Below are 25639 nucleotides of genomic sequence, written 5' to 3' on the forward strand. Positions count from 1 at the left end.
GGACTTCTGCATTTCCAACCACTAAGGGTGTCCCAGGTGGCGCTAGTGGTAAAGAACCTGCCTGCCAATGCAGGAGACATAAGAGATGTAGGTTTGATCCCTGGGTTAGGAAGAGCCCCTGGAGAAGGGCATGGCAACCCACTCCAGTATCCTTGCCTGGACAGAGGAGCCTGGTGGACTACAATCTATAAGGCTGCAAAGCGTCAGACATGACAGAAGCGACTTAGCAGGCACACAAGCACAAACGACTCAGCACCTCGACGTCCCACTATCTTAAACTTCCAAAAATAAATTTCCATGGGATTCAATTTGTCATGATACTAGTCACATTCTCCTTCTCACTATTAAGGTTAATTCAGTAGCTCCTTTCCTAAGTTTTGAGCAATTCAAAAGCAAGAACCCTGTCTGAGCCCTTTGCACAATCAGTATAGCTATAAACTATATGCTAAAGAAATACACTCTTCAACTCAGCAGATCAGCGCTGTTCAAAATAATAAGCTCTTCTTTTGAAGACATAGTTGATGATAAAAAAAAAGATAAAAAAGACCTGTCACCATTTTTCATTAAAGGGATTATTTGACATAGAATTAAAATTCTTATCTCCTGAGGGTCTGGCCAGTGTCAATTTAGAAACATTATTTATCCAGATTTTTCAGGTAGGTTCAATCCTTGACATGAACTAATATCCCAGAAACCACAATGCTCACAGAAATGGACATCATTGACCACTGAATGCAGACTGATAAAAATTTTGAGGAATTTTGTCAAAAGAGCACTCTGCAATAAAAAGCCCAAAATAAAGTATTGAAATTATTTTTTGGCAGCATGTAATAAAAAGTGAGGACAAAACACCATGAATAAAAAAAAGTTCTTTTCAAAAGGACAGATGGGAAATGAGATGAGGGACGTCCAGGCCCTTTGTAAGTAGCGGGGCCTGGTTTCCTTTTTAGGTCAGTGGTTTGTAGATCTTTATCAGTCTCATGAAAGCCAAAGAGGAAAAGAAACAGAGGAAAAATAAAGATCAGGATGTTATTTAAAGGAAAATGAATTAACCACATTTTTTTGATACAATGCTGAGAACACTCTAGGATTCTCCTGTAACTAAACATTTCCAAAAGTGAACATTTCTAGAGCTTCCAATTATTAATAATTTTCCCATCTTCCCTTTTAAATTTTTTTGTGGAAGAGATCTGACTTTGACAATACACCCTGCAACGTCAACTGAATGAGCATCAGAGAGTCACGCTTTGCCCTGACTGCTCATACAGCTTCTAGAAGACAACAATTTCAGGTCTGTATGGCACAGAAATCTCATAACAACCTGCTCTTTTTTTTTTTCCTACTGTGGCATAATATTCGTAACAAAAAATTGACATCTCAACCATTTTTAAGAGTACAATTCAGTAGCATTAAGAACATCCTCCATCTTGCACAGGGCTCTTTTCATCTTGTGGAATCGAAACGCTGTACCCATTAAACAATTACCTCCCTTTATCTCCTGGCAACCACCATTTCACTTTCTGTCTTGATAAATTGACTATCCCACGTATCTTGTATAAGTGGAATCATACAATATTTGTTCCTTTTTGACTCATTTCAATTAGCATAATGCCTCAAAGGTCATGCATGTTGTAGCATGTGTCGGAATTTCCTTCCTTTTTAAGGACGAATAATATTCCGTTGTGCATATGCATGCAATTTGTTCATCCATTCTCCCATTGATAGACTCTTGGGCTTTTTTCTGCCTTTTGGCTACTATGAATAATCCTGCTAGGAATGTGGGATGTACAAGTAATTCTTTGAGTCTCTGCTGTCAATTCTTTTGGGTATATCCTCAGAAGTAGAATATGACCTACTCTTTTCATATCTTTCTTACAAACTTTATGCCTCATTAGTTTATGTCCGACACCAAAGTGTAATGTCTGGAGGTCAAAGAGGCACCAACAGAGTACCTGAGCCTTCCTCAAGGCCACAATCTGGGTGGAGACTCTTGAAGACAGAAAGCATGAGAAGCCATTACTGAAAAGCTCTAGACAATGCACTTCGGTGTTCAGATACACAGCGCAGACAGTGAGTATTAGAAGAAAAAGAGAAGACGGAAAAAATTACTGTGGACTTGACTTCCCTGGTGGCTCAGACAGTAAAGCGTCTGTCTACAATGTGGGAGACCCGGGTTCGAGCCCTGGGTTGGGAAGATCCCCTGGAGAAGGAAATGGCAATCCACTCCAGCACAATTGCCTAGAAAATCCCATGGACAGAGGAACCCCGTAGGCCCCAGTCTATGGGGTCGCAAAGAGTTGGACACGACTGAGTGACTTCAGTTCAGTTCAGTTGAACAGCTTCAGAAGACATGGAATCTGAAGTGGCCTCATAGGTGAAAACATTCTAGAAGGTTGGGAACGAAGAGAAGATATTGCTGGGGAGGAGAACCAGGACGCCAGGGCAGACAGAGAGCAGAAAGACCCCAAAGCACCAGAGTCTGATTCTGAAAACACAAGTGCAGTCAGCTCGAGAGGGCTGTCTGAGCTTTGGCATTCCTGCCCTAATCTTGGCAGATAAAACTTCATAAATATTCTGACAGCTGAGAACTGTCTTTTTGAAATTCACATTGACTTCCTGTCTCTCGGGATCTTTTGTTTTAAACACTCTTCTCCCACCTTAGACAAGTAGATCCAACAACAAACCTTCTCTCCACCAGGTTCGTTCTCAGACATCTTTAGGGGCTAACCAATACCAACAGAGGCCTACACGTGACCTGCATAAATGCATCATTGCCATACACAGTTCAGTAAATTATCATTCTGAATATATTTGACAGAATTTCACACCAAATTCTATTATCTTATTAATAATATATATTATAATATATAATAATGCAATAACTAATACTGTTTAACTGGAAAGTGTAGGATTACAACTCAACCCCATTATGCGTTTTGCTCACTAGTTGACCCATTTCCTAACCAACTTGCTACCTTGATTTCACATGAAGTAAAATACTTGCCCCTGTCTAATTTATTCCCTCTGCCTCTGATAATACAATAATAATTCTGCCCTCATTCTGCCTAAAAATGCAGGGACAGACAGAAGAAACTCATGACATCACTAAGACATTTCACTGGATCAACTAACTACATAGTTATAAAAGCACTGAGACAATTTAGCAAGAAAGCACATCGCCTTCCCAGACTAGGATACAGGAGGACTCCTAGGAAAAAAACAACAGCATCTAAACTTCCATGTGGCCCATTGCAATTACTGTGATGGGGATCAAAGCTGAAATTCAAGCTCCTTAATCTTTGAAAAAGCTTCCCCTAAACAGAACTTAACACTCTTCATTCAATCTTGGCTAGCAAAATGTCAATGAGTTCTTTGCTGTTCCTAGAATATTTATGTCTGGTATCCCAAGAAAAGTTGTTACAGGTGAAAGGAAAAAAAGGAGTTTTTCTCAAAGTTTTAATCACCTGTTTCTACAACTGCTTAAACATTCAGGTTCTTTGTTGGTGAAATAAAAAATGAAATTTAAGTGTACCTTATTTCTGGGGTTGGTTTGCTTCTGAAGCAATTGGATCTCCAGTTTTTAAATAAAATTTTTCATTCTAGGCTGCAAAACTAGAAATAACTTTGTTACTCTAACTGATACTAAGAAGAACAGATACTAATACTTCATGCTCAGAGAAACTTGAGATAACCTTTAGCTTCCTTAGAGCACAGTACAGGAAAAATATGTCAACATGGAGTCTAATTTATAATCATCTAATTTAACTCCTCATGTTAACAAATCTGTTGTCAAAAAAGACTTCATTCCGAGGTTTCCATGTATTCATCTTTTAGTTGGGTAACCTATTCTTGTAATGAAGTTTTCAAGGGCACTGTATTTTAGGCCATGATTTGAAACCATTTATCAGTGGAACATCCCACTAATGCCCAATTTCATTTCTGTGGCATTCCGAATTTTTCAGGAAAGAACTGAAGAATCATCATTTTCTCCACAAGTATCTCTCACAAGTTTGAACAAGTGAATATTTGTGAAAATTCTCACCTTTGTTGTAAACTAGAAGCTCTTAAATTTGGTGGGGGATAAAAAAACTTCAAAGAATATGATTTGATGATTGTTATTAACATGGAAGTTTCCAAAGACAATTGAATACATAGAAAACTGTATATATAGCAACTGATATTCTGGGGAGTGGGATTAAAAAGAAGGTGGAGGGGAGGCTTTTTAATGTCAAGTGTTTCAATAGGGCATGCTTATTTGTTTGTTACAAGCATATATTAGTTTTTAAAATTAAACAACAAAGAATCAAGGAAGCTTCAAAAAAAAGGCGGAGGTGGGGGCGGGGGGCAATAGTTTAATTCAGGACAGACAAGTCTTGGATGATAACGGCATCAGGTAGAGAAGAAGGAAGCTCCAAGGTTAAATCCCAGGAGAGCAAGGGCAGTAACTGGAGTCTCCAATGAATAGATGTGACTCCAGGCTGCCAAGCATCTAACGTGACTGGGGTTCCATCACTCCTCACTGGCCTGGAAGCTGTTGTGGGTCACTGAGCACAGGACATAGTCTGAAAGGCTTCAAGCAGCCATCTAAACAGCCACTCATAACAAAAGCTATGCTGAGTCCTCTGCCGGCAGCTACTGAGTTCCCAGAAACAGCACCTGTCACTGTATCAGTGAGGTACACGTTAGGACATTCCTGGATGTCAGCAGCCCCAAACTCTTCTCAGTGAGCCCATGCGCAGTTCAGGGCCTCTCTCCAGGCAGTCTCCCAAAGTGACAGCTTAAAATAACACCTGACAAAACCTTCTACCACTTCTGAGTCAATCCCATCCTTAAGACTCCAAGACACTGGGCAAAACCCCTAAAATCCTCTTCAAACAAATTCCCTAAGATGTAGGAGGCACTTGCGTCTACAGAATTAGCCCAGACTATGGACAGGGAAGTCTGGGGTGCTGCAGTCCATGGGGTCTCAAAAGTCAAACACAACTGAGCGGCTGAACTGGTACCACTTCTATTCAAGATAAAAGATAAATGCTTGAGAAAACATTTGTGTTATATATGTATGTGTGTTTTATGCATATGAATATGCACATATTCACATATATGCACACACGTAACATATATTCATATCTCTGTGTGTACAACACACACATACATATGTAAAAAAATACCAATAAAAAATCAAGTCATGAGGGAATGCTTGGAACAAGATAATGGCAATAACTTTTCTCTCTTAAATAGCATCTCTTCTTTTCATTTTTTAATTCCTTAAATGAACTAACCCAACAATAAACCAAGAGACAGAAAAGAACTATCTGTAAAGCTCGACTGCCAACGCTATTTACCCTCACCTGAAAGTCATCATACGGGAAGAGCAGCATCTCCCGTAGACAGTCGTTCAGGATCTGTGTCTTCTTCTGGACGATGACATTTTCATAGTCTAGCGGCTCAATCAGCTTTGGCTTGGCCTGGAAGGTGAAGAGATAAGCAATTGAAACACCTACAGATAAACGCAACTTCTCAAGACTGAAGAACTTTATACATCCTGTATGCGTGCGTGAGCGCTCAGTCATGTCCGACTCTGTGACCCCTATCTGTAGCCCACCAGGCTCCTCTGCCCATGGAATTTCCCAGGCAAGAATAAACTGGCTGAAGTAGGTAGTCATTTCCTTCTCCAGGGGACCTTCCCAACTCAGGGATTAAAGCCACATCTCCTGCATTGGTAGGCAGATTCTTTACCACTGAGCCACCCAGGAAGCCTGAAGCATAGGCCCCTTATCCATCCTACTCTACATGTTTTTGCATTCTCCAACTTCTCTACAATGAGAGTGTGGCAGCTTTGCTGTTAGGAAGAATCAAAAGCAAGAGAAACAAGCTGTTTTCAAAAGAACAGAATACACTTCCTGGTCCTCTGCTTGTTTGGTTATTTAAGTACAAAGGAGGCTATGGGGTCTGGTGGAACTTCCAGTCACATCTTGGGTCACCCCTAGCTAGGTCAGTCCCCTTCTAAGCCTTAAGCTTTCCCAGAGCCACCCTGCTTGGGGTTCCAGCCATGATCTGGCAACGATGGCCAGTGGCTCCAGCCATGACCATCTCTTCTTGGTCCTGGGCTTAAAACATCCACGGAGCTCAAAATTTTATATGAAACTCTTCTGAGTCTCAAAATAGCCCCGTCTAATCTGATCTATCTACCTACTTACATATATAACACCGAAATATAGAGAAATGTGAACAGGACTAAAACCAGGCCAGTGAGGGGGAAAAAGTACTTAAACCAGGGCTTGTGGGTGAGCCCCAGCGGATAGTGGTGGCCATTCCTAGCATGCAGTAATCAGAAGAATGAGGCAACGAGCTGGAAAGAATATGCCTTTTCTAGCCATTTCCAAAGTCAGTAAAAAATCTCATCTAGTTCTAGTCATTGTCACAGTGTTTAGTGATCACTTTCCACATACAAGGTACTAACTAGGCTAACTCAACAGTAAAGATACATATTCAACTAATTATAGCATAGTATGCCAACTGCTAAAGAGATACATATGCATGCATGCACACACACACACAGTTATCAGAAATAAATTCATTATATCGATAAAGCCTTTACTGCAATATTATTTCTGAAACTATTTATAAAAACATCTGATATATACAGTTTCAACAAATGCTCTATATAGTAAAATGTCAATTCATATATAGGAAAAATACCAAAGATATCTGGTATATGGCAACTAGATTAGAAATTGTGACAGACTGCCCTGTATTCCTCAAATCTGTATCCTTTCCTTCCAAATAGAGCTGGACTACATTTCCCAGCCTCCCCATAGTTGGGTGTGGTCACATGACTGTCTTGTGACCAACGGCATGTGAGTGGAAGGGATGTGGCCGGCTGCCAAGCCTGGCACATAAAAAGCCTCTGCTATAGACTGACTGACTGTGTCCTGAAAACCCACGTGTTGTAACCTAATCCTGAAAAACAATGGGATTTCAAAATCGGGCTTTGGGGAGGTGATCAGGTAATGAGGGTGGAACCCTCATGAATGGGATTAGTGTCCTTATAAGAGAGACCTCCAGAAGCTCTCCTGTCCATTCCGCCATGTGAGGACACAGCGAGAAGAGAGCATCCATGAACCGAAGCGGACCCTAGGCAAACACTGAATCCGCCCATGCCTTGATCTTGCACTTCCCAGCCTCCGGATCTGAGAGAGAGCCTCTCCCCTGCTCCCTCCCTACGCCCCGCTGCCAGCAGCACACAGTGGACCCAGCAGTGGACTCAGGAGGCTGAGGGGAGGGCGCAACCCCAAGATGGAAGGAGTCTGGATCCTGCATCACCCAGCAAAAGGCTGCCTGCTTACAACAGGCACTGAAACAGCCTGTGAACAAGAACTAAAGCATCTACTGTGTTACACCACGGATGTTCTCAATTTTCTTACTGAGGCAGTCACCTTACTCTAGTAGAAGTATAAAATGCTCATCTTTAATGTCAATTACTTGATTTAAGTAGACTCTACAAAATATTCTGAGGAAAAAAACAGTGCCCAGATAAGTGCACAATTATTATAAAAATACATGTTTATGGATGGAGATTAAAAATATATACAATCAAAAAAAGTAAAGTTGTCTTGTGAAAAGTGTAGGTAATTTCTTCTTTCAAAATATTTGTAATGTTAAACTGTTTTTACATTTAAAAGAGGCCCAAAAAAGATGTGAAAGTCACTCAGTTGTGTCCGACTCTTTGCAACCCCATGAACTATACAGTCCATGGAATTCTTCAGGCCAGAGTACTGGAGTGGGTAGTTATTTTCAAGTAAGAACTGTCATAGAAAATGAAAGTGTTCTCCAAAGTATGTTAATTCAACTTAAATCATTTCCTCCTTTATTTCAGTTTGTTATGCTGTGCATAGTAATCAGTCTACAGGTGCTTGTTGGCAAAATGGATGTTAATTGTCCACATTCAAATAAGTGATGTGTTTCCTGCCTATGGACCGATACAGACAATACGTTTACATCTTAAGCGCATTTAATGACAGCTCTCACCATTTGACTGAACTTGGACATCTTAAATCTTCCATAAATGAAAACTATCAACATAGTCATAAATCACTTTTGCTATTTAGCACACCAACTAATGCTTTTCTTAATGAGGTTAATTATAGTTTTCCCCTGGAGGTATCTTGGCAGTATTTAATGTAACGTTGTAGGTATTAGGACTACCTTGCTTCTGTGGGCCGCTGTTAACTTTCAAGGTGTTTTCACACAGATGATCACACTTAATCCACTGTTAAATTAATTAAACCCAGAGGCCATCAGTCCAAGGTGCTTCTAATGCCATAGGTGGTTGCCTATGTAAGCAAACGGAAATGTAAGCCTATAAATGCCTCAAGGTTATGAAATCAAAACATTAAGGACAACCCAGCACAAACAGCCAACTAGGCTCTGTGCTGGAGCCAGTCGATAGTTCCTTTCTTTACTTCTGCACTTTTCTTTACAGAAGTCTCTCCCCAGCTCCTACCATCAGAGCACTCGCAACCTCTGGGAATTGGGTATTGCTCAATTCGAATCTATTTTTGCTCAAACCAACTCTTGAAATGTTTAATATGCCTCAGGCTATCCTTTAACACCATGAAGAGGTAGGCGTGGAAACATCACTCCATTCGACTGAGCCCCAGAACCGAGGATCAGGAGTTGAGCTCATAGCCCGACGCTGACAGCCACCCAGTAGCCAACAAAAGGGATGAGAACACAGTCTCTCGTCACTCAGAACTCTTCCTTCCCCAGGCTGCCTTGCGAAGGGTCAGTGCTCACCAACGCTCGACCGCGGTACAGTGTGTTTATAAGAGTTTATAAATCAACCTCTCCTTTAAAAGACGGATGGTGCATGTGAATCAGGAAAGCTCATAGGAGGATAGCAATATTTCAAATCCTACCTCTCAGGGAAGAATTAGAAATAAAGGAAATCTCAGGGAAGAATCGGAGAAGGCAATGGCACCCCACTCCAGTACTCTTGCCTGGAAAATCCCATGGACGGAGGAGCCTGGTAGGCTGCAGTCCATGGGGTCGTGAAGAGTCGGACACAACTAAGCGACTTCACTTTCACTTTTCACTTTCATGCACTGGAGAAGGAAATGGCAACCCACTCCAGTGTTCTTGCCTGGAGAATCCCAGGGACGGCGGAGCCTGGTGGGCTGCCATCTACGGGGTCACGCAGAGTCGGGCACGACTGAAGCGACTTGGCAGCAGCAGCAGCAGGGAAGAATAACATGTCTTCTGCGGTCTCTAGGACTGGGAAGAGTTGACACGTGTACACACCCTTAAGTTGCTCAATGAAACAACTCCTGGAGACCTGACCGGGGGGAGGTTTTCAGCAACTGCACAGGGTACTGTCCCCAACAGAGCCCCTGACTCCAGGGGAAAGGGGCCAGAGGAGAGCCACCCACCTGCTACCTAAGTTAAGAGCAAGGCAGAAAGCTCCTGCTTCAAACACAGATAGCTGGCCCAGTGCCTGCCTTCCACACGTGGCTTTTAGGAGGAGGGAAGAAAGAAACCATCAGAGGATAAAGGCTGAGAGTGGAGACTGGTGAAGAAAGACAGGAAAAGGGCCAAGATGGAGACGGGGGAGAAGAGATACAGGTGACAGCCACCTTGGGGTGGCGGAAGTAGAAGATGCAGAGATGGAGGGAACGTAAGGGCAAGTTAAAGACAGCAACAGGAGACACACAGAAATGACAGGGAGGGGGGCTTGGGAGACCTGAGGGGGCCAGTGTCTACCAAGCTGTGGGTTAAGAGCACAATTGCCTATTTTCCACTCCTCTTTAAAGTGATGATTCACTGGCTACAGCTGTTCACTGTTCTTCAGCTCCACTAAGCTTTTCCAGCTGGTCACATGTGTTTTTTTGGGGGAGTCTGTGGTGGGGGGAACCTCAGCCTACCAGTGTAGGAAGCTGGCCTGCAGCATCACTGGTGACAGAAAACGACACACAAACAGCACAATGACTCGATGGACATGAGTTTGAGCAAGCTCTGGGAGTTGGTGATGGACAGGGAGGCCTGGTGTGCTACAGCCCATGGGGTCGCAAAGAGTCGGACACGACTGATCAACTGAACTGAACTGAAGAGCAAAACGAGATTAAGTTAATTACCAGACAGCCAGACTCCTGGTTCAGAAGAAAGAGGCTTAGTGCAGAGCTGGCTCACGACCTTGGCTTTAAAGCCATCTAGACACACCTAAGCTCAGTGTTTCTCCTGGTGACATGACTCGAGAGTGTTGGACTGCACCCCACAGTCCTGCAGTCCTTGCAACTGCCCGGCCATGAGGCCAAAGAGAGAACCTGGAGTCAGCGACAGAGAAAATCAATGATGTACTGGACGGGGACTCTTACAAGTCAGAGGCCACAGTTGTGGAGTGACACCCCACCACGTACAGCTGATGGGAGGCAGGACACGACAGCAATCTTCACTCCAAGTGGGAGGGCTGGCCATCAGTGACAGGGGGCCTGACGTCAGAAGGGCTCCTCGGGTGCCAGGGAGCAGCTGGAATGCATGCCCTGTGGCTCTCTGAGTTGGAAGTCACAGTGAGGACCGCTGTTTCCTACTGATGACTGCGCACACTGGAGCCCGTCTAGACTCAGGGCTAGGCCAGTCACTAGCTGAGGGGTGCGGGGGATCGGGACCATCACACAGGGAGTTACTGATTAAACTTTCAGCTTAAGCTGAGGAGGCAACCATGCGCATAAAGTAAGCCTGAGGCAGCACAGGGCCAAGCCGGGATGTACGGAGAGCAGGAGTTCAGGCATCTTACGAAGCCTGATTATATGAAGGGCTACTTTACTTTTTTCAATTGAGGTATAGTCGACATACCAGTTCTTGGTTTATCTTCAAAAGAAATATGTGGATCCAGAACTACCTAAATTGATGAATGGCCAACGCTCCTACAACGCTCCCAGGCCATTAGAACTACCAGGTTTTGGAACTCTGCACATTTACCTGCTTGAATTTTCCATATTCCAGGACACTTGTGCCTCCCTAGGCAGGATGGGGCTCGGCCAGCTCCCAGGTCTAGGATGTTGGGAACATGTCCAGTGCGTGACTGTGCTTTCATGGTGTGTATAATGTGCAGCTCAATCTATACTCAGGTCCGTCAGCTCCCTCCCTCGTTTGGAGCTTAAATGCTCTTATCTATCAGACGAGCCTGCTGCTGCTGCTAAGTCACTTCAGTCATGTCCGACTCTGTGTGACCCCATTGATGGCAGCCCACCAGGCTCCCCCATCCCCGGGATTCTCCAGGCAAGAACACTGGAGTGGGTTGCCATTTCCTTCTCCAGTGCATGAAAGTGAAAAGTGAAAGGGAAGTCGCTCAGTCGTGTCCGACTCTTTGCGACCCCGTGGGCTGCAGCCTACCAAGCTCCTCCATCCATGGGATTTTCCAGGCGAGAGTACTGGAGTGGGGTGCCATCGCCTTCTCTGAGATGAGCCTAGAGCCTGTTATACAGTGTGAAGTAAGTCAGAAAAAGAAAAACAAATGTCACTTACTAATGCAAATATATGGAATCTAGAAAAATGGAATCCCCATATGGAATGTACCAATGAACCTATTTGCAAGGCAGGAATAGAGACTCATACATAATGTACAGACTTATGGTTATAGTCGGGCAAGAGGAGAATGGGACAAATTGAGAGAGCAGCACTGAAATACACATATTACCATGTGTAAAATAGCCAGCTAGTGGAAAGCTGCTGTCTGACAGAGGGAGCTCAGCCTGGTGCTCTGTGATGACCTGGAGGGGTGGGATGGGGTGGGAGGGAGCTTCAGGAAGGTGGGGGCCTGTGCATGCCTATGGCTGATTCATGCTAATGTGAGGCAGGAATCAACACAACGTTGCAAAGCAATTATCCTCCAACTAAAAATAAATACTTTTTTTTAAAAAGTCCTTATGTATGAACATTCATTTCTCGGTTACTGTGAAATCAGACAGGGAGAGGACTGTGGTGCTACGAGGCCACAACAGTGGTTCTCAAAGCAGGGTCCGGGGAACAGCACCATCAGCATCACCTGGGAAGCTGAAACAGATGTAAATTCTGAGGCCTCATCCCAAGCCTGAATCAGAAGCTCTAGGAGCGGGGACCAACCATCCTGGAAGCAGCTCTCCCAGGGATTCTGAAGAACACCTGGACTAGTGATGGCCCAGGAGATGTGCTGGAATGTGTGAGGTCAGGGATGAACACAGAATGAGACCATGCAGAGAGTTTTTATCTCCCTGAGGCTATGGACTCCCTGAGACAGAGGGCCCCTCCCCTCACAAATGTATATACACAGTACTTGCCAAAGTTTTTACCTAGTTTGGGGCGGAGGGAGGGCTGCCCTTCCCTGGAGACTAGCTATGGAACTGAGTCAAAGAAACCCTGGAGGTGGGGAGAGGCAGGCTTGTAAACACCTAGTTTAGTTTAGTGGCAGGTGCCGGCAGACGCTGATGCAGAGCTGAAGTAGAGATGGCACCAGCTGCCGTCCACGGGCTGTGAGATCTCCTCACGTCACCAAGGAAGTGCTGCCTCGTGAGGGCTGGGGGAAGAATGAGAATTCTTCAGGAGGGCAAGGGTTTGAACTCCTTGACGCAACAGCTCAGCCCTCCTTGGGCACGTGGGTACGTGGGTTCCAGTGGCGTCTCTACCCTGGGGGCCCAGGACACAGGCAGTGTGCTTGTCACTCCCCACACCGACCCACCTGTCACAGTCCTACAGCCCTTTGCAGCGGTCCACAGAGGCTTTATTAGCAGCAGAATTGTTGCTCTAAAAAAACAAATCTAACACAAGCAGAGCTGCCAAGAAAGTGGAAGCGGGGTTGCCCTAGCCCCGGGGCAGGCAGTGCGTGGCCACATAACTGGGGCACCACCTCAGCCCATCAGAAGGCAGCCTGTCCCTTCTCTGACCACTGCGGCCTCATTAGGAGCAGTCCTAGCATGCAGTTCCTTCGGCCGTGCGTTGAAATGACCCATGGAGAGCTCATCTCCCCCACTGTTAGCGCCCTGGAACGGGGCCGGGTCTCCTTGTCTCTATGCCCCCTCAGCACGGAGCCCAGGACCCCGAGACACTGTGACAGCTCAATGCCCTTCCCTTGCAGAGCCCCTCTCCAGGCTCCATACATCCCTGTTGAGGTCGACAGTTGCTTGGCATGTTGGTTTATGAAGATTTACAGGAACATGGCTCAGTAAGTCGGTCCTCCCAATGTCATGTAGGCGATACGACAAGGAGGTGCACAGAAGCCATACCACAACACAGGTACATCCCAAGATTTTGGACCAGAACTGCTTGGAGGTATTGCAGATCAGTCGTCGCACAAACTCAGAATGCCCCCAAGGCACACAGCTCCTATATGATGACCCTAGTAGAGATTTATTCAATCCTAAAAGTTCATGTGATGTCACCAAACATTGCAAAGCTAAACGCTTCTAAACTATGATTAATCAAATACAAATTTCAACTAATCTTGCTACAGGAAAGACGGAATGATCTAATTCTTGTGACACAGATTGATAACACAAAGTCATGATTGTATGAAGAGGTGAAATGAGTATGAAGCCAAAAAATGTCTCAAAGAAAGTATTACTCAGGTGTGTCAAGAGGTTCACTGATTAAAATGTATTGTTTTCCTGTATTTTTGATGTCGATAATTTGGCTTTTTAAACGTTGTAATTGGTTGTGATTTCTTTTCAAATTCTAAATAAATATTCACTTCTGTGCCTTATTTTGTATTTGTAACTTGAATTATTTTTCTTAAAGCCCCCAAAGTCTAAGTTTCACTGCTCAGAAAATCTGGATCTGCTCTGATAGGGCCATATACATACCACATAGGTACTGATCAAGTTGAAGGCCATCTTTAGCACAGTGGTTAAAAAAAACTGAGCCTGTGAAGTTACGTGGGGCAGTTATTGGGCCTCATTGAATTAATGCTCAACACAGCCTGGCAAACAGCAGGCACATAAAAAATGTAATTATTATTATTGAATGTTGCTTTGACCAGTAGATGGGGACGGGGGGCACTTTTAATGCCACTTAATATTATTAAAAGTGTTGCTGGCATGACAGCGATCTGCGTTTTTTGTTCTTGAGTGAGTGCTACACGTACATTCAATGTCACCAACCTATTTACAAAACCTTTCTCCTATGCTCCAGGAACATATTAAACAGACAACAATGGCTAGGACTTTCATAGAGAAGGAAAAACAAAAGGCTGAACATGGAGAAAACTATATAATAAACATAGAGGACAGTGGAATTCAGGGTCTGAGCCCAAAGAAAACCCAGACAGATCCTTCCATTACAAGTGGTGTCGGAAAGGACAGAACAGTTTTGGGAAGGGGGGGCGGGATGGAGTGAGCAAACTCCTCCGGGCCCAGAGATGGTTTTCTCTCAATGCATCAAAGCCTTGGCTTCTTTGGAAGGGACTCAGAACACCCTGGAGCTGTTCATGTGACCAGATGGTGGGAAGAAGCGGCTCCATCTCAAGGGACACCCTGGGCCCAGGTGAGCCGCTGATGCATAGGGCCCCCGTCCCCATCTACTGGTCAAAGCAGCAGGCCAGCCTCCAGTGACCATGCAGCTCTCACGGGCGCCAAAGGCCAGGACCCACACTCCCTCCAGTCCATCGCCTCGCTGAACTCGGTCCTTCCGACTGCATTTTGCTGCTCTGGGTTTGGCCGCTTGACATCCACGCAAATTGAAGTTCCAGATCCACAGGCAATTGGAAGTCAGGTAATGTTCTCAGCACCAAGAAAACGAGACTCCTCTGGAATCCAGCAGAATGGGAGAGTGCCGGCCCACGAATGAGCTCGACGTTGGCCAAGCATGCATGAAGCCTCGAAAACCAGGGGACAAGTTGAACAAAAAGGCTTTCTGATTCTATTGCTCTCCCCTCTGACATGATGGCTTCCCGTGAACTTTCTAGTCATTTCTTGCCTTTGTGTGTCTGGTAATTAAATGTTAACACAAGCTGAAACCCTGAACGCCACTGCTTGAAATAGCAAACTGAGGAAATGGCAGCTCTTGGAGCACTCTATTTTAAGACATGAGAAATGCGTTGCTTCTGCTTATAAAGAATTTAGGACTTCCTTGATTTATCTGTGAGCTACAAAACCTCCATCGGCTGAGATGAAAAGCCTTCACGGAACTGAGTACATTTTTCAAAATGGTGCACTTCTCCATGTTGCCCCACAGGACCCAGCACTGCTGCTGGAGTGGAGGGTGGGGAGGGGGTGCTTGCAGTAAGAAGGAAGGGGGCTTCTGAAGGCAGATGTTAATCCTGCAGCCCTGAGCCTTTCTGCACCACCGTTTTGCATACAACTCTCACTCACTCCATACTCCCACCAGGAACTTCTTGGAAGCTGTCAGATTTCAAGGAGCAATCCTCACCTTCCTATAATTAGGGTGAGCTCAGGACATGAGCAGCTGTCCCCCTCCCCCAGTGCAAGGGCTGTTAGCAGACATGTGTTGGTTCTCTCCATGCGTTTTCATGCAGCCTGTCCACGTGCACAGTGCCAGGTCTTTGGGATCCTGAGATGAAAAGGACACAGCCCCCACCCCGAGAAAGCTCACGAGCCAGCGGGCAGGCGGACGTGTGAACGAGGCAGAACACGGTGACCGACAGCAATGGGAACCCAGGAGTGGCACTTGACCACTAGAATGAAACTGACCCTCCTCCCCTCCCCACTCCTGTTAGATTACCAGCTCCAGGAGGGGAAAGATCTCTATTTTATTTCCTGGTATTATGTCTAAATGATTTCTGCTTTGTCCAGCCCCTGAAACACCACCTGCATTGCACAGGCACGCAGTGAGTGAAGGGGCCCAACAGTGCGGTGCTTCCTAAAGGAAGTGGTTAGTGCTGAGTCCAAGAGGTGAATGAGTCAGCCAGGCTTCAGGGTGGCCTGGAGACCCCTTGCAGAGAAAATGGAGAAGCCGAGGAGCATGCTCACGGGTGGAACCAGATTTTGTGGGGCCTGAAATCTGTATCATCAAAAGGGGAATGGGGTTTAAAAAAATACAAAGGTATGAATAGGAAGTTGCTGGGGTCTCCTCTGTGGCCTGGTCAATCCCCTCTAAACAGCTGAGTTCAGGAAGAGAAGTGAAGTGAAGTAAAAGTCGCTCAGTCCTGTCCAACTCTTTGTGACCCCATAGACTATACAGTCCATGGAATTCTCCAGGCCAGAATACTGGAGTGGGTAGGCTTTCCCTTCTCCAGGGCATCTTCCCAACCCAGGGATGGAACCCAGGTCTCCTGCATTGCAGGCAGATTCTTTACCAGCTGGGCCACAAAAGAAGCCTAAGAATACTGGAGAGGGTAGCCTATCCCTTCTCCAGAGGATCTTCTTGACCCAGGAATTGAACCGGGATCTCCTGCATTGCAGGAGGATTCTTTAGCAACTGAGCTATGAGGGAAGCCCTGAGTTCAGGAAGCAGCGGGCAGTTCAGGATAGCCAGGCAGAGCTCACAGAGGGCACGGGCCCCCACAGGCCAAGGGCTCAGAGCCCCTCCTGTAGGGTGTGATAGCGTCACTGGAACCCGGTGTGATGTAGAAAAATGTGTTTATAAGAACTCCTTTCTGAAACGGTATTGGATGTGGCTGCAAAGCACGAATGAACAAGCCACCTGAAATCAGCAGTGGGCTCTTGGACGGATACACTTAGGAAGCAATAGTTACCCGCAGGGCCTCAGTTTCTTTGAATGGGTAGGAACACTGGAGGCTGAGGCGTAGAGCTCTGCGCAAGGGGACCCACTCCACCAATGCCCCAGGCAGCCCTTGATCCTCCTCTAACATAAGCAACTCTCTGAACAGCATCTGTTTGAGATCGTCCCAATGATTAGCTCACATGTCTCCAAGCCACCCCTGGACTACAGCCTGTGGTGAAGGATGAGTCTATAGTGCAGGCAGGCCATGTTGAGAAGGGCCCTAACGAAGCCAGCAAACCAGTGAAGGAGCAAAGAGACCGAGGGACATAAAACGAGGTGCGTACATCTTCCAGCCATGGAAAATGGCCTCCGATCTCCTTGTAATACATGCGGTCTTCTTCCCTTAACCCAGAACATTAGGACTCCGGAGACCCTGACAGCCAACATCTGATCACCTTCTCCTCCAGCAGTACACATTCTTCTGCAGACTGCTAACAATATGTGCAGGAACAAAGGCCTCAGCAGCTGTTCAGAATCAGGCATGTTTAAAACAAGCAGGAGGTTCGGTAAGATCAGAGCTGCAACCGTGCAAACATCAGAACCTGAGATTTGTCTGGTCCAACCCTCCTGTCTCACAGACAGGGACACTTGGGAGCATGGGCAGGAGCTGTGTGACTGTCCTGAGGTCCCAGGCGGAACTGCTGGCAAAGCTGGGCTGGTGTCCAGGGTCTCCTGACCCCTGGACCATGCTCTTCCTTGGTCCCCGCTCCTCCTTGCAGCCTGTACATTTCAAATTTTTGCGTGCTCGCTGGAGGAAAGGGGGAGGAAAGGGGGGCCCTATTTTAGCGTGGACTGAGAAGAAAGCTCGAACCTCAGAATGAAACCACAACAGCTGGTGAACTGGAGAATGTTCAGAAGGACCTGTAATGAACACCAAACTTGCAGACATCTAAATATGTTTCTCACGCTGAAATGTGGTGCTATCCTCAGAAGAGACAAATACCAAGAATGACACACTTGTGAATACTGCTTTTTTATATTACAAACACTGATAAGATGCTGAATTCCTTTTTTTACACAGTGCTGAAATGAGCACTAAAATGAGAGAGCTTGTCACTGAGATATTGAATCACCATGTCAGTGTGAGCAGTACTTGGACATGCAAAATCAATCAGTAGGACGGAAGGAAAAGCGCCTGCATTTTGTATTTGACACTTTTATAAATAAGTGTGGTTTTCCAAAAGTTATTATCCTATTACTAAAGTGAACAGAATTAGAGACTATGAAAAACTATCCAATCAATGGCATCTAGAAAATGGAATGGCAATGGAGGTAATAATGAAGCTAATAATACTAATTAACAAAAGCCCACATAACTGCTTGCATGCAGTCAGCTGTGCTCAATGGCGGGGCCACAGAGGGCGAGCGGCTTAGGCGGGCCTCCTCCACGCCCTGTGCCCCTGAGAATCCTGAGTGGAGCTGAGTGCCGCCTGTGCAGACTGCACCTCAAGTGTCTTCTTTCTGCCCTGAGGCAGGGCACGAGCCAGAGAGGCAGGGAAGGGAGGGAGGAGACAGCGAACAGGCGGAGAGCCCGAAGGACGCCTCTGTATGCGTCTCTCGCACACACCACGCCAGCTGCTGATTCTCCTGCCGTTTTTTCACATGTGAAAAGCAACGATGAAGGCAAAAGAGAAAGACACACACCACGGTAGGTGCCTAAAGTTTAGCTTCAATCTACACCACAGACTCCGTTCCTGTCAATAATTTCCCTCCCACTTTTAGCATTATGGACTGAAATTCTTCACTCTTCCTATGTCAATAAAAGCTATTTTTGAAACCCTGAAATGAAGTGGTCAAGTAATTAAGCTGAAAGGCTCTAAAAACCAGATTTAGTCAGATTTCAAAACAACTTACTTTAAACTACTTATCTGTGAACACTGGGGGGAAGTGGGGCGGGGAATGGAATATTCAGAACACGGTTCTGGTTCACAGGAGTTTCTGAGCACGTCATCACCAGGAAGGCAGTTCGGACACCAGCAAGGGCAGGAATGGGGTGTCAGGATTAAAGTCTTGATCCCTAAAATAACTGCTATTGTTGCAGGTGGTGATGGGTGGATGGGGGTTCATCATATCAGTCCAGTGTTTCTCAAAGTATGGCCCCAGGCCAGCAGTACCAGAGCTGCCTGGAACTTGCTGGGAATGCACATTCCCCCCAGAGCCACCAAATCAGAAATTCTGGGGGCGGGGCCAGGCAGTGTGGGTGCCGGCGACGCCACCCAAGTCACAAAACCACTCTCCTTGTCTGTCTACCTTCATGTATGTTCCAGAAACTCACATTACAAAGTGTTTTTTAAAAATCCTGGCTCGACTGCTTGTTGACTATGTGGCCTTGGGACAAATTACTCAATCTCCATATTCACATTAGAAAATGGGAAAAATACCACTTTCTCTTATCTTCATCGCAGGGTCACTGAAGGGTTTCAATATACAGTGTGTGGTTCAGAGCACTGGTCATGGGGATCATACGTAGTTAAGCTCACTCAGATACAGAGAATTTTAGTCCCTAGAGCATAAACAAGCCTTTGCTGGATCACACATAAATTCTCTCTCTAAACCTGCCCCGAAACTCTTAGGGTTGCAACACCACCTTTTCCTAGATGGGGAAACCGAACCTCAGAGGGGTTCCACGAATCAACTAAGGTCTCACAGATTAAAACCTCATTAAAACATGAGGTTTTAATGCCACTAGGTAAAAACTCCTTCTTCATGCGAAGAGTTGACTCATTGGAAAAGACTCTGATCCTGGGAGGGATTGGGGGCAGGAGGAAAAGGGGACGACAGAGGATGAGATGGCTGGATGGCATCACTGACTCGATGGACGTGAGTCTGAGAGAACTCCGGGAGCTGGTGATGGACAGGGAGGACTGGCGTGCTGTGATTCATGGGGTTGCAAGCAATCGGACACGACTGAGCGACTGAACTGAACTGAACTGAACTGAGGTAAAAGCTCATTCACATTATTTCCAAATACTTCAAGGACATGATCGTGGCAAGAACCCAACCTTAAACTTAAACTTAAATCATGCGTTTCCTCCCCAACCCAGATTCACAAATATGACTCACTCCCACAAAAAAACCTACAACTTTCCTGACTGGAGGTGTTGAAGCTCTGGAGTGTGTATGGTTACAGACCTGCATTGTTCGGGACAGTGGCTTCTAGCTACATGTGACCATCTTGAATTTAGATGTGCTACAGGCGTAAAATAGACAGCCAGTTTCAAAGACTTCGTATGAATAAAAGAATGTATAATGTCTCGATATTTTATAAGGATTAAATGCTGAAAGGATACTACTTTTGGAAATACTGGGTTAAAAACTGTATTCCTAAAATTAATTACACATATTTACTTCACTGTAATTTGGCTACAAGAAAATATAGAATTACATATGTGCCTCATGCTATAGTCCCACTGGGGCTTCCCTGGAGGCTCAGACGGTTAGAAATCTGCCTGCAATGCAGGAGACCTGGGTTCGATCCCTGGGTTGGGAAGATCCCCTGGAGGAGGGCATGGCAACCCGCTCCAGTATTCTTGCCTGGAGAGACTGTATGAAATATACTTTTTGTTTTACAGATAATTTTTAACACTTCAGGGCAGAACAAGGAACAGAAAACTTCTTGAAATTTTCACTTAGGGAGATGATATAAATTTTGGGAAAACTACCCACATTGGAGACAAAACAGTCAGGTTAAGTTGTGACGAAGTTAAAGCAGGCGAACTGGATTGTTCAGTGTTGCTGACAGGTCCCACTTAACTGCCTTCTTGGTCCTACATCTTCTGGGTCTCCACGACCCTTTCCACATATAATCAATTTACTGGGATTCTGGTAATAGGGTCACACAATGAGTTTTCCCAGCTGTCCTACAAGAATCAGAGACGGTGATGTTACAGTTTCGGTGGCTAATGAGAAGCAGCAGAACTGATACAGAAACGATGGGTGCTGGCTGAGAGGAAGAGAGAGAGACAGGTTTGGACCCTGGTCACCTGTGTTTGCATTTGTGTCCTTAAGTCACAAAATGTAAGTCAACATTTTACTTTAGATGAAAAATAACAGAAGCACAGGAGAGTTTGGGGGCACAATACCCACACTGCATTTAGTCAAGCAGGCTCCTCTAGGGCACCCCATTTTACTTGTTCTGGCATTTCAGCATGTTTGAGTATTGGTGGCAAAACCGATGGAGATGAAAGAGGGAAGAAAGAAGAGGGAGAAAGATCCTCAGGTCCAGTCTCCCCTAAAAGCCCTTTCGGGAACCCGTCCCTTGCATCCTGCAAAGGTGACAAGGACCATGCCAGAAGGAAAGAAACTGTGGGAATGTGGGGGGGGGGGGGGGGGGGGGGCTTTGACATTACATCAGAGATGGAATATAAAAAAAAGCAAACCCAGGTTCCTGTGGGGTATATACCCCGCCCCTCACTAGAGAGGGAGACTGTACAGAGAAGCATGACGACCTAACACGCTAGAACAATGACTCGTGGTGAGCCACGGAGCACAGTCCTCAGGAAGATGTGGGGAGAGAGTACAGGCTTTCTCGAGGAGCTGGTATGTGACCGGGACTTGAAAGATGAAAGAAAGTGGTTGGGCAGTGAAGCCTGGCCAGGCAGGAAGCAGCGCTGTGCCCATGTGTGAAAGCACCCTGGGCAAAGACTAGAGGGCCGGGGTCAGGACGCATTTTGGGAAGCGCACCAGACAAGAGAGACCTGCAAGCAACGTCAGCCCCAGCCTCTGAGGCTCAGGTAAGGCGTGCTTTGCCTTCTCTGTAAAGACAAGTTAGCAAAGGGGTTTAAGCAGGAAATGAGCGGCCGTTATCTGCACTGTGGGGCAACTGGCCTGGTGGCATAATAGGGCATGGCTCAAAGTAAGGAGAGAGTGAATGTGGTTAAGTTGACCAGAGCAGCCCAGACAGCCTTTCAGAGACAAGGGGCTGGAGGACAGCCATCGAGACTATCTCCATCCGGCAGAAAGAATCTCGGCTTAGAAAAATCAAGTGTTTAGAAGACATAGGGCCCAGGACTTCTGACTGCAAGGGCAGGCCCTTGGCACCCCCCACTTCTGCCTTAGTAGTGGCACCGATGCTCCACAGCAAGGAGACCCCGAAACAGAACTCCGGACCGGCTCCTCCCCGAGCCCTGCTGGGAAGTGGCATGTCCGCTTGTCTGCAAGGCGAGCACTAAAAACTTCTCAACCTTCAAACGACACTAGAAGAGAAACTTAGGACAGGCTGTATCACATTACAGGGATATTTCCAACTTCTGGAAAGTTGAGGATAAACTATAATTTCCAAGTCTTCTTTCTTCTAAAATTATACTCAGTCATCTCATCTGCAGGCTCAAGCCAGATCTTCTTGCCTTTCCTGTACATTATTCCCTGCTACCACTTCTATTTGCTTCCCTGGTGGCTCAGATGGTAAAGAATCTGCCTGCAATGTGGGACTGGGTTTAATCCCTGGGTCAGGAAGGTCCCCTGGAGGAAGGCATGGCAACCCACGCCAGTATTCTTGTCTGTCTAGAATCCCATGCACAGAGGAGCCTGGCGGGCTACAGTCCATGGGGTTGCAAAGAGTCAGACACAACTGAATGACTTACAGACATACCACTTCTATTTATTTCCAGGTTTGCCAACCCACTGCACTTGTCTTATTCATTACATTGGGTTGAAATCTAGTATCTCCTGTTTTATAGCTCCACCAACCCAGACAATTCTGAATAAACTGAGCTCAGAACCTTAAACAAACCCCCAGGTCCTGATGTGACCCCATCACAGCATACTGTGGGCCAAAGTGAATGACCCTGAAACCGGCTTTTATTGCCAGATGGAAACTTTGAGGTTATTTACTACACACTTCTCATTTTACTTCTTCTTCTTCTTTTTTTTTTCATTTTTCTTCTCATTTTTCACTTTTCTTCTCATTGGGTTTCCCTTGTGGCTCAGCTGGTAAAGAATCCACCCACAATGTGAGTGCCCTGGGTTCGATCTCTGGGTTGGGAAATCCCCTGGAGAAGGGAAAGGCTACCCACTCCAGTATTCTGGCCTGGAGAATTCCATGGACTATATAGCCCATGGGGTCGCAAAGAGTCAGACACGACTGAGCAGCTTTCACTTTCACTTTCTCATTTTACAGACGAGAAAAGTGCTGAAACCAGGGTAGGGCTGGTATGGGAGGGAGGGAAGGCTGGTCACCTGCAGAGATTGAAAGGCAGATCCCTGACCAGATCTGAAGCTGGTCTCCAAATGGTCTTCTTGGGACCAGCCACATCACTCACTGGCAGTGACACAGCTCTGCTGTCTCGTGTTTGGCCACCACCTGTCAAAGGCTAGGGAACACTGAGCAAATGGCAGCCTCCTATAAACACCATGGGGACCGTGGTGCCTCTTTCACTGATTAGGAAATAAACATTTCAGGGTTATCCTGGATTGTGCTGTAAGTCAATTAAAAAAAAAAAAAAAAAGAAATCTAGGGAGGAAAATAAGATATCTCCAGATTCTCAGATATTCTACCAATCTATCTATGCTCCTGTATAATCTTCTGGGAGGATGATAAAAACGTGACCCAAAAGAAGAGTGATGTGACCCCCAACTCCATCCCGTTCACGTTTCCAGCTCCTTTTGCCATGACCATCCTCCTCTTCGTCTGTGCTGTTCATCTGCTACTGTTTTGCCACTTAGAAACTGGCCTTTCTCTCACTAGCTTTAAATTTCTTAAGGGCAGGGGGTTTTGAACTTCTCTTTTTTCTTTATAATACCAACTTCAAGCATAAGGAATACATTGGGTTTTGGTAATGAATCATACTTATGTGTTCAGGTATGGGTTCTGGAAAACCTGACTGGCACCTTAAAGCTGGCTCTGTCACTTCCTAAAAGTACAATTTTTTGTAGGTTACCTCTCTGGGCTCAGCCTCCTCATCTGTAAAAAAGACTAATAATAATAGTAACTGCCTCTGGGAGGATGAATTGACATAACATATTTAATAGGTTTAAAACAGTTTCTGGCACAAAGGAAGATACTATATAAATATTTTCTATTTTTGTTTTTTACATTGAAAAAAAAAAAAACCCACAGTGCAACTGCCAGTACCTTGTTATAAAAAACAGTGACTAGCCACTCTGCCTCCATGTTACTGACAAGCCTCCTGGAAGGTGAGAGAGGCCTGGGGCTACAAGGACACAGTGACATGAACTGTGGAAGCCGCCTCTCCAGGGTGAGAGAAGCATCCACTTGCCAAAGATTCCTCCCAGCAACTGCCCCCAAAGAACACGTGCCACAGCGGGGCCTCCTTCACACAGACTGTTCACACAAACGATCAGGTCCCTCTGTCCTCAGTAAAGCAGGGCTACGCCTGCTTTAGGTGCTAAAAACATAGAACGCATCTTTGCTGGAGCTGATGATGAAGATGATTTAAGCACTGTCTGCCTGAGTGGAAAAGGATGGGTGAGACCGACACTTGCTGAGCCCAAAAATATACCAGGGGAACAGCATTTCTGAGGAAAGAAGCCCCTCATTACCCATGCCGTGCTGCTTGGACAGAAGGTGTGTCTCACTCACCTCTGTATCCCCAGTGCACTACCCAGTACGTTGGCAAATCTCGGTTCTTAAAAAAGTGGCTGAATAAACAAAGACACAGTGAAGGGGAAACCGAGGAGCACAGTGAAGGCTGGTAGCTCTGCATAAGGAAAATGTCCTGGGTTTTTTGTTTTTTTTTTGTCACCTGGGAATATGTCATTACACAGAGCTTGCAGGAATTTCCTTCCTTCACCACTCAGTATTTAAAAAAAAAAAAACAAACTACCTACCAAATAATATCAATGTAATATCATTAATTAATTATTTCTAAAGATGTCTATAAGGTAGTTGAAAAACATGGAGGGCAGAGGGCTTTACAAATATAAATTAATTAACTCAATCGCAATATGCTAGTCTTAGAGGATATTGACAACAACATGAACATTACCCATAAGCTTATTCTTCAGGGTTTGTATCTTAATTTGCTTCTGCTAGTTCTAGAGTAAATAGAACTTATGGGAGAAAAGGCTTCCCCAGGTAATACAGTGACTTAATAAGAAGCCCAGTATCCTATTTCTTTCTACATGGGTACACATGCTGCCTTCTCATATGGTCATTTAGCTAATCACTTTTTCTTTAAAATAGTTAAATAAGAACTCAGATTCAGTGTTGAACACTTGAAGATCCCAGAAAAATATCAAAAACTGGGGATTCCCTAGCCCTCCAGTGGTTAGGACTCTGCACTTCCACTGCAGAGGGCACAGGTTCAACCCCTGGTCTGGGAACTAAGATTCTGCATGCCGCACAGCCAATAAACAAACGCACAAGTAAATTATAAGTATTTCTTTAAAAAGAAAAATATCAAAAATGAAACAGATGTTTCATAAAGGATACTGCTTTAAAAATACCTAACAAGTATACCTAACCTGTGAAAATGCAACTCTCTCCATCTTCACATCTTTCAACCTTCAGAATTCCCCAAGTAAGACCTGAGCTGTGGTCCTCACTTGCCTCTTGAAAGTGAGCAATGCAAGGGCAACACCAGGACGTAGGCCCCAGCCAGTCCCGAGTCTCTGAAGCCACACCCTTTTCCTTTAAATTGTTAAGCCGTAACAATTAGAATAAATTATTTCCAGGAATTGCATTAGAGTTTGGGGAGCAAAAATAGGTATTCAAATGTCAGTGGGGTAACTAACGTGTAGACATCAAGAGTATCCTGATTGTTCCCCTGTTAGTCACTCAAAGCCCACAGAGTCATTTTTCCATGGGATTGGCACTAAGCCTGGAGAGGAATGGGGAAATTTCACCATGCACTTCCTCCCCAGCTACTGTCACAATGAAGGGCCAAGACCCACCTGCGTAGATGCCTGTAAGTTGAACCTTACAGCCTCTGAACACATACTTCTCTTATAATAGAAACACTGACTCTACCCA

The 25639-nt window shown here is 45.5% G+C and overlaps 1 protein-coding gene across 6 annotated transcripts in view; it reads right to left on the reverse strand.

Annotated features, from left to right (window-relative positions):
- DOCK9 (dedicator of cytokinesis 9) overlaps positions 1-25639 on the reverse strand; it is a 289727-nt gene that overhangs the window by 149816 nt on the left and 114272 nt on the right. For all 6 annotated transcript variants that reach the window (XM_052650200.1, XM_052650198.1, XM_052650202.1 and 3 more), the window contains exon 2: positions 5349-5465. In XM_052650200.1, coding sequence (XP_052506160.1) covers positions 5349-5465 — 117 coding nt within the window. The remainder of the gene's footprint in view (positions 1-5348; positions 5466-25639) is intronic.

The sequence above is a fragment of the Budorcas taxicolor genome, chromosome 12 (assembly GCF_023091745.1).
Source record: "Budorcas taxicolor isolate Tak-1 chromosome 12, Takin1.1, whole genome shotgun sequence".
NCBI classification, from domain to species: domain Eukaryota; kingdom Metazoa; phylum Chordata; class Mammalia; order Artiodactyla; family Bovidae; genus Budorcas; species Budorcas taxicolor.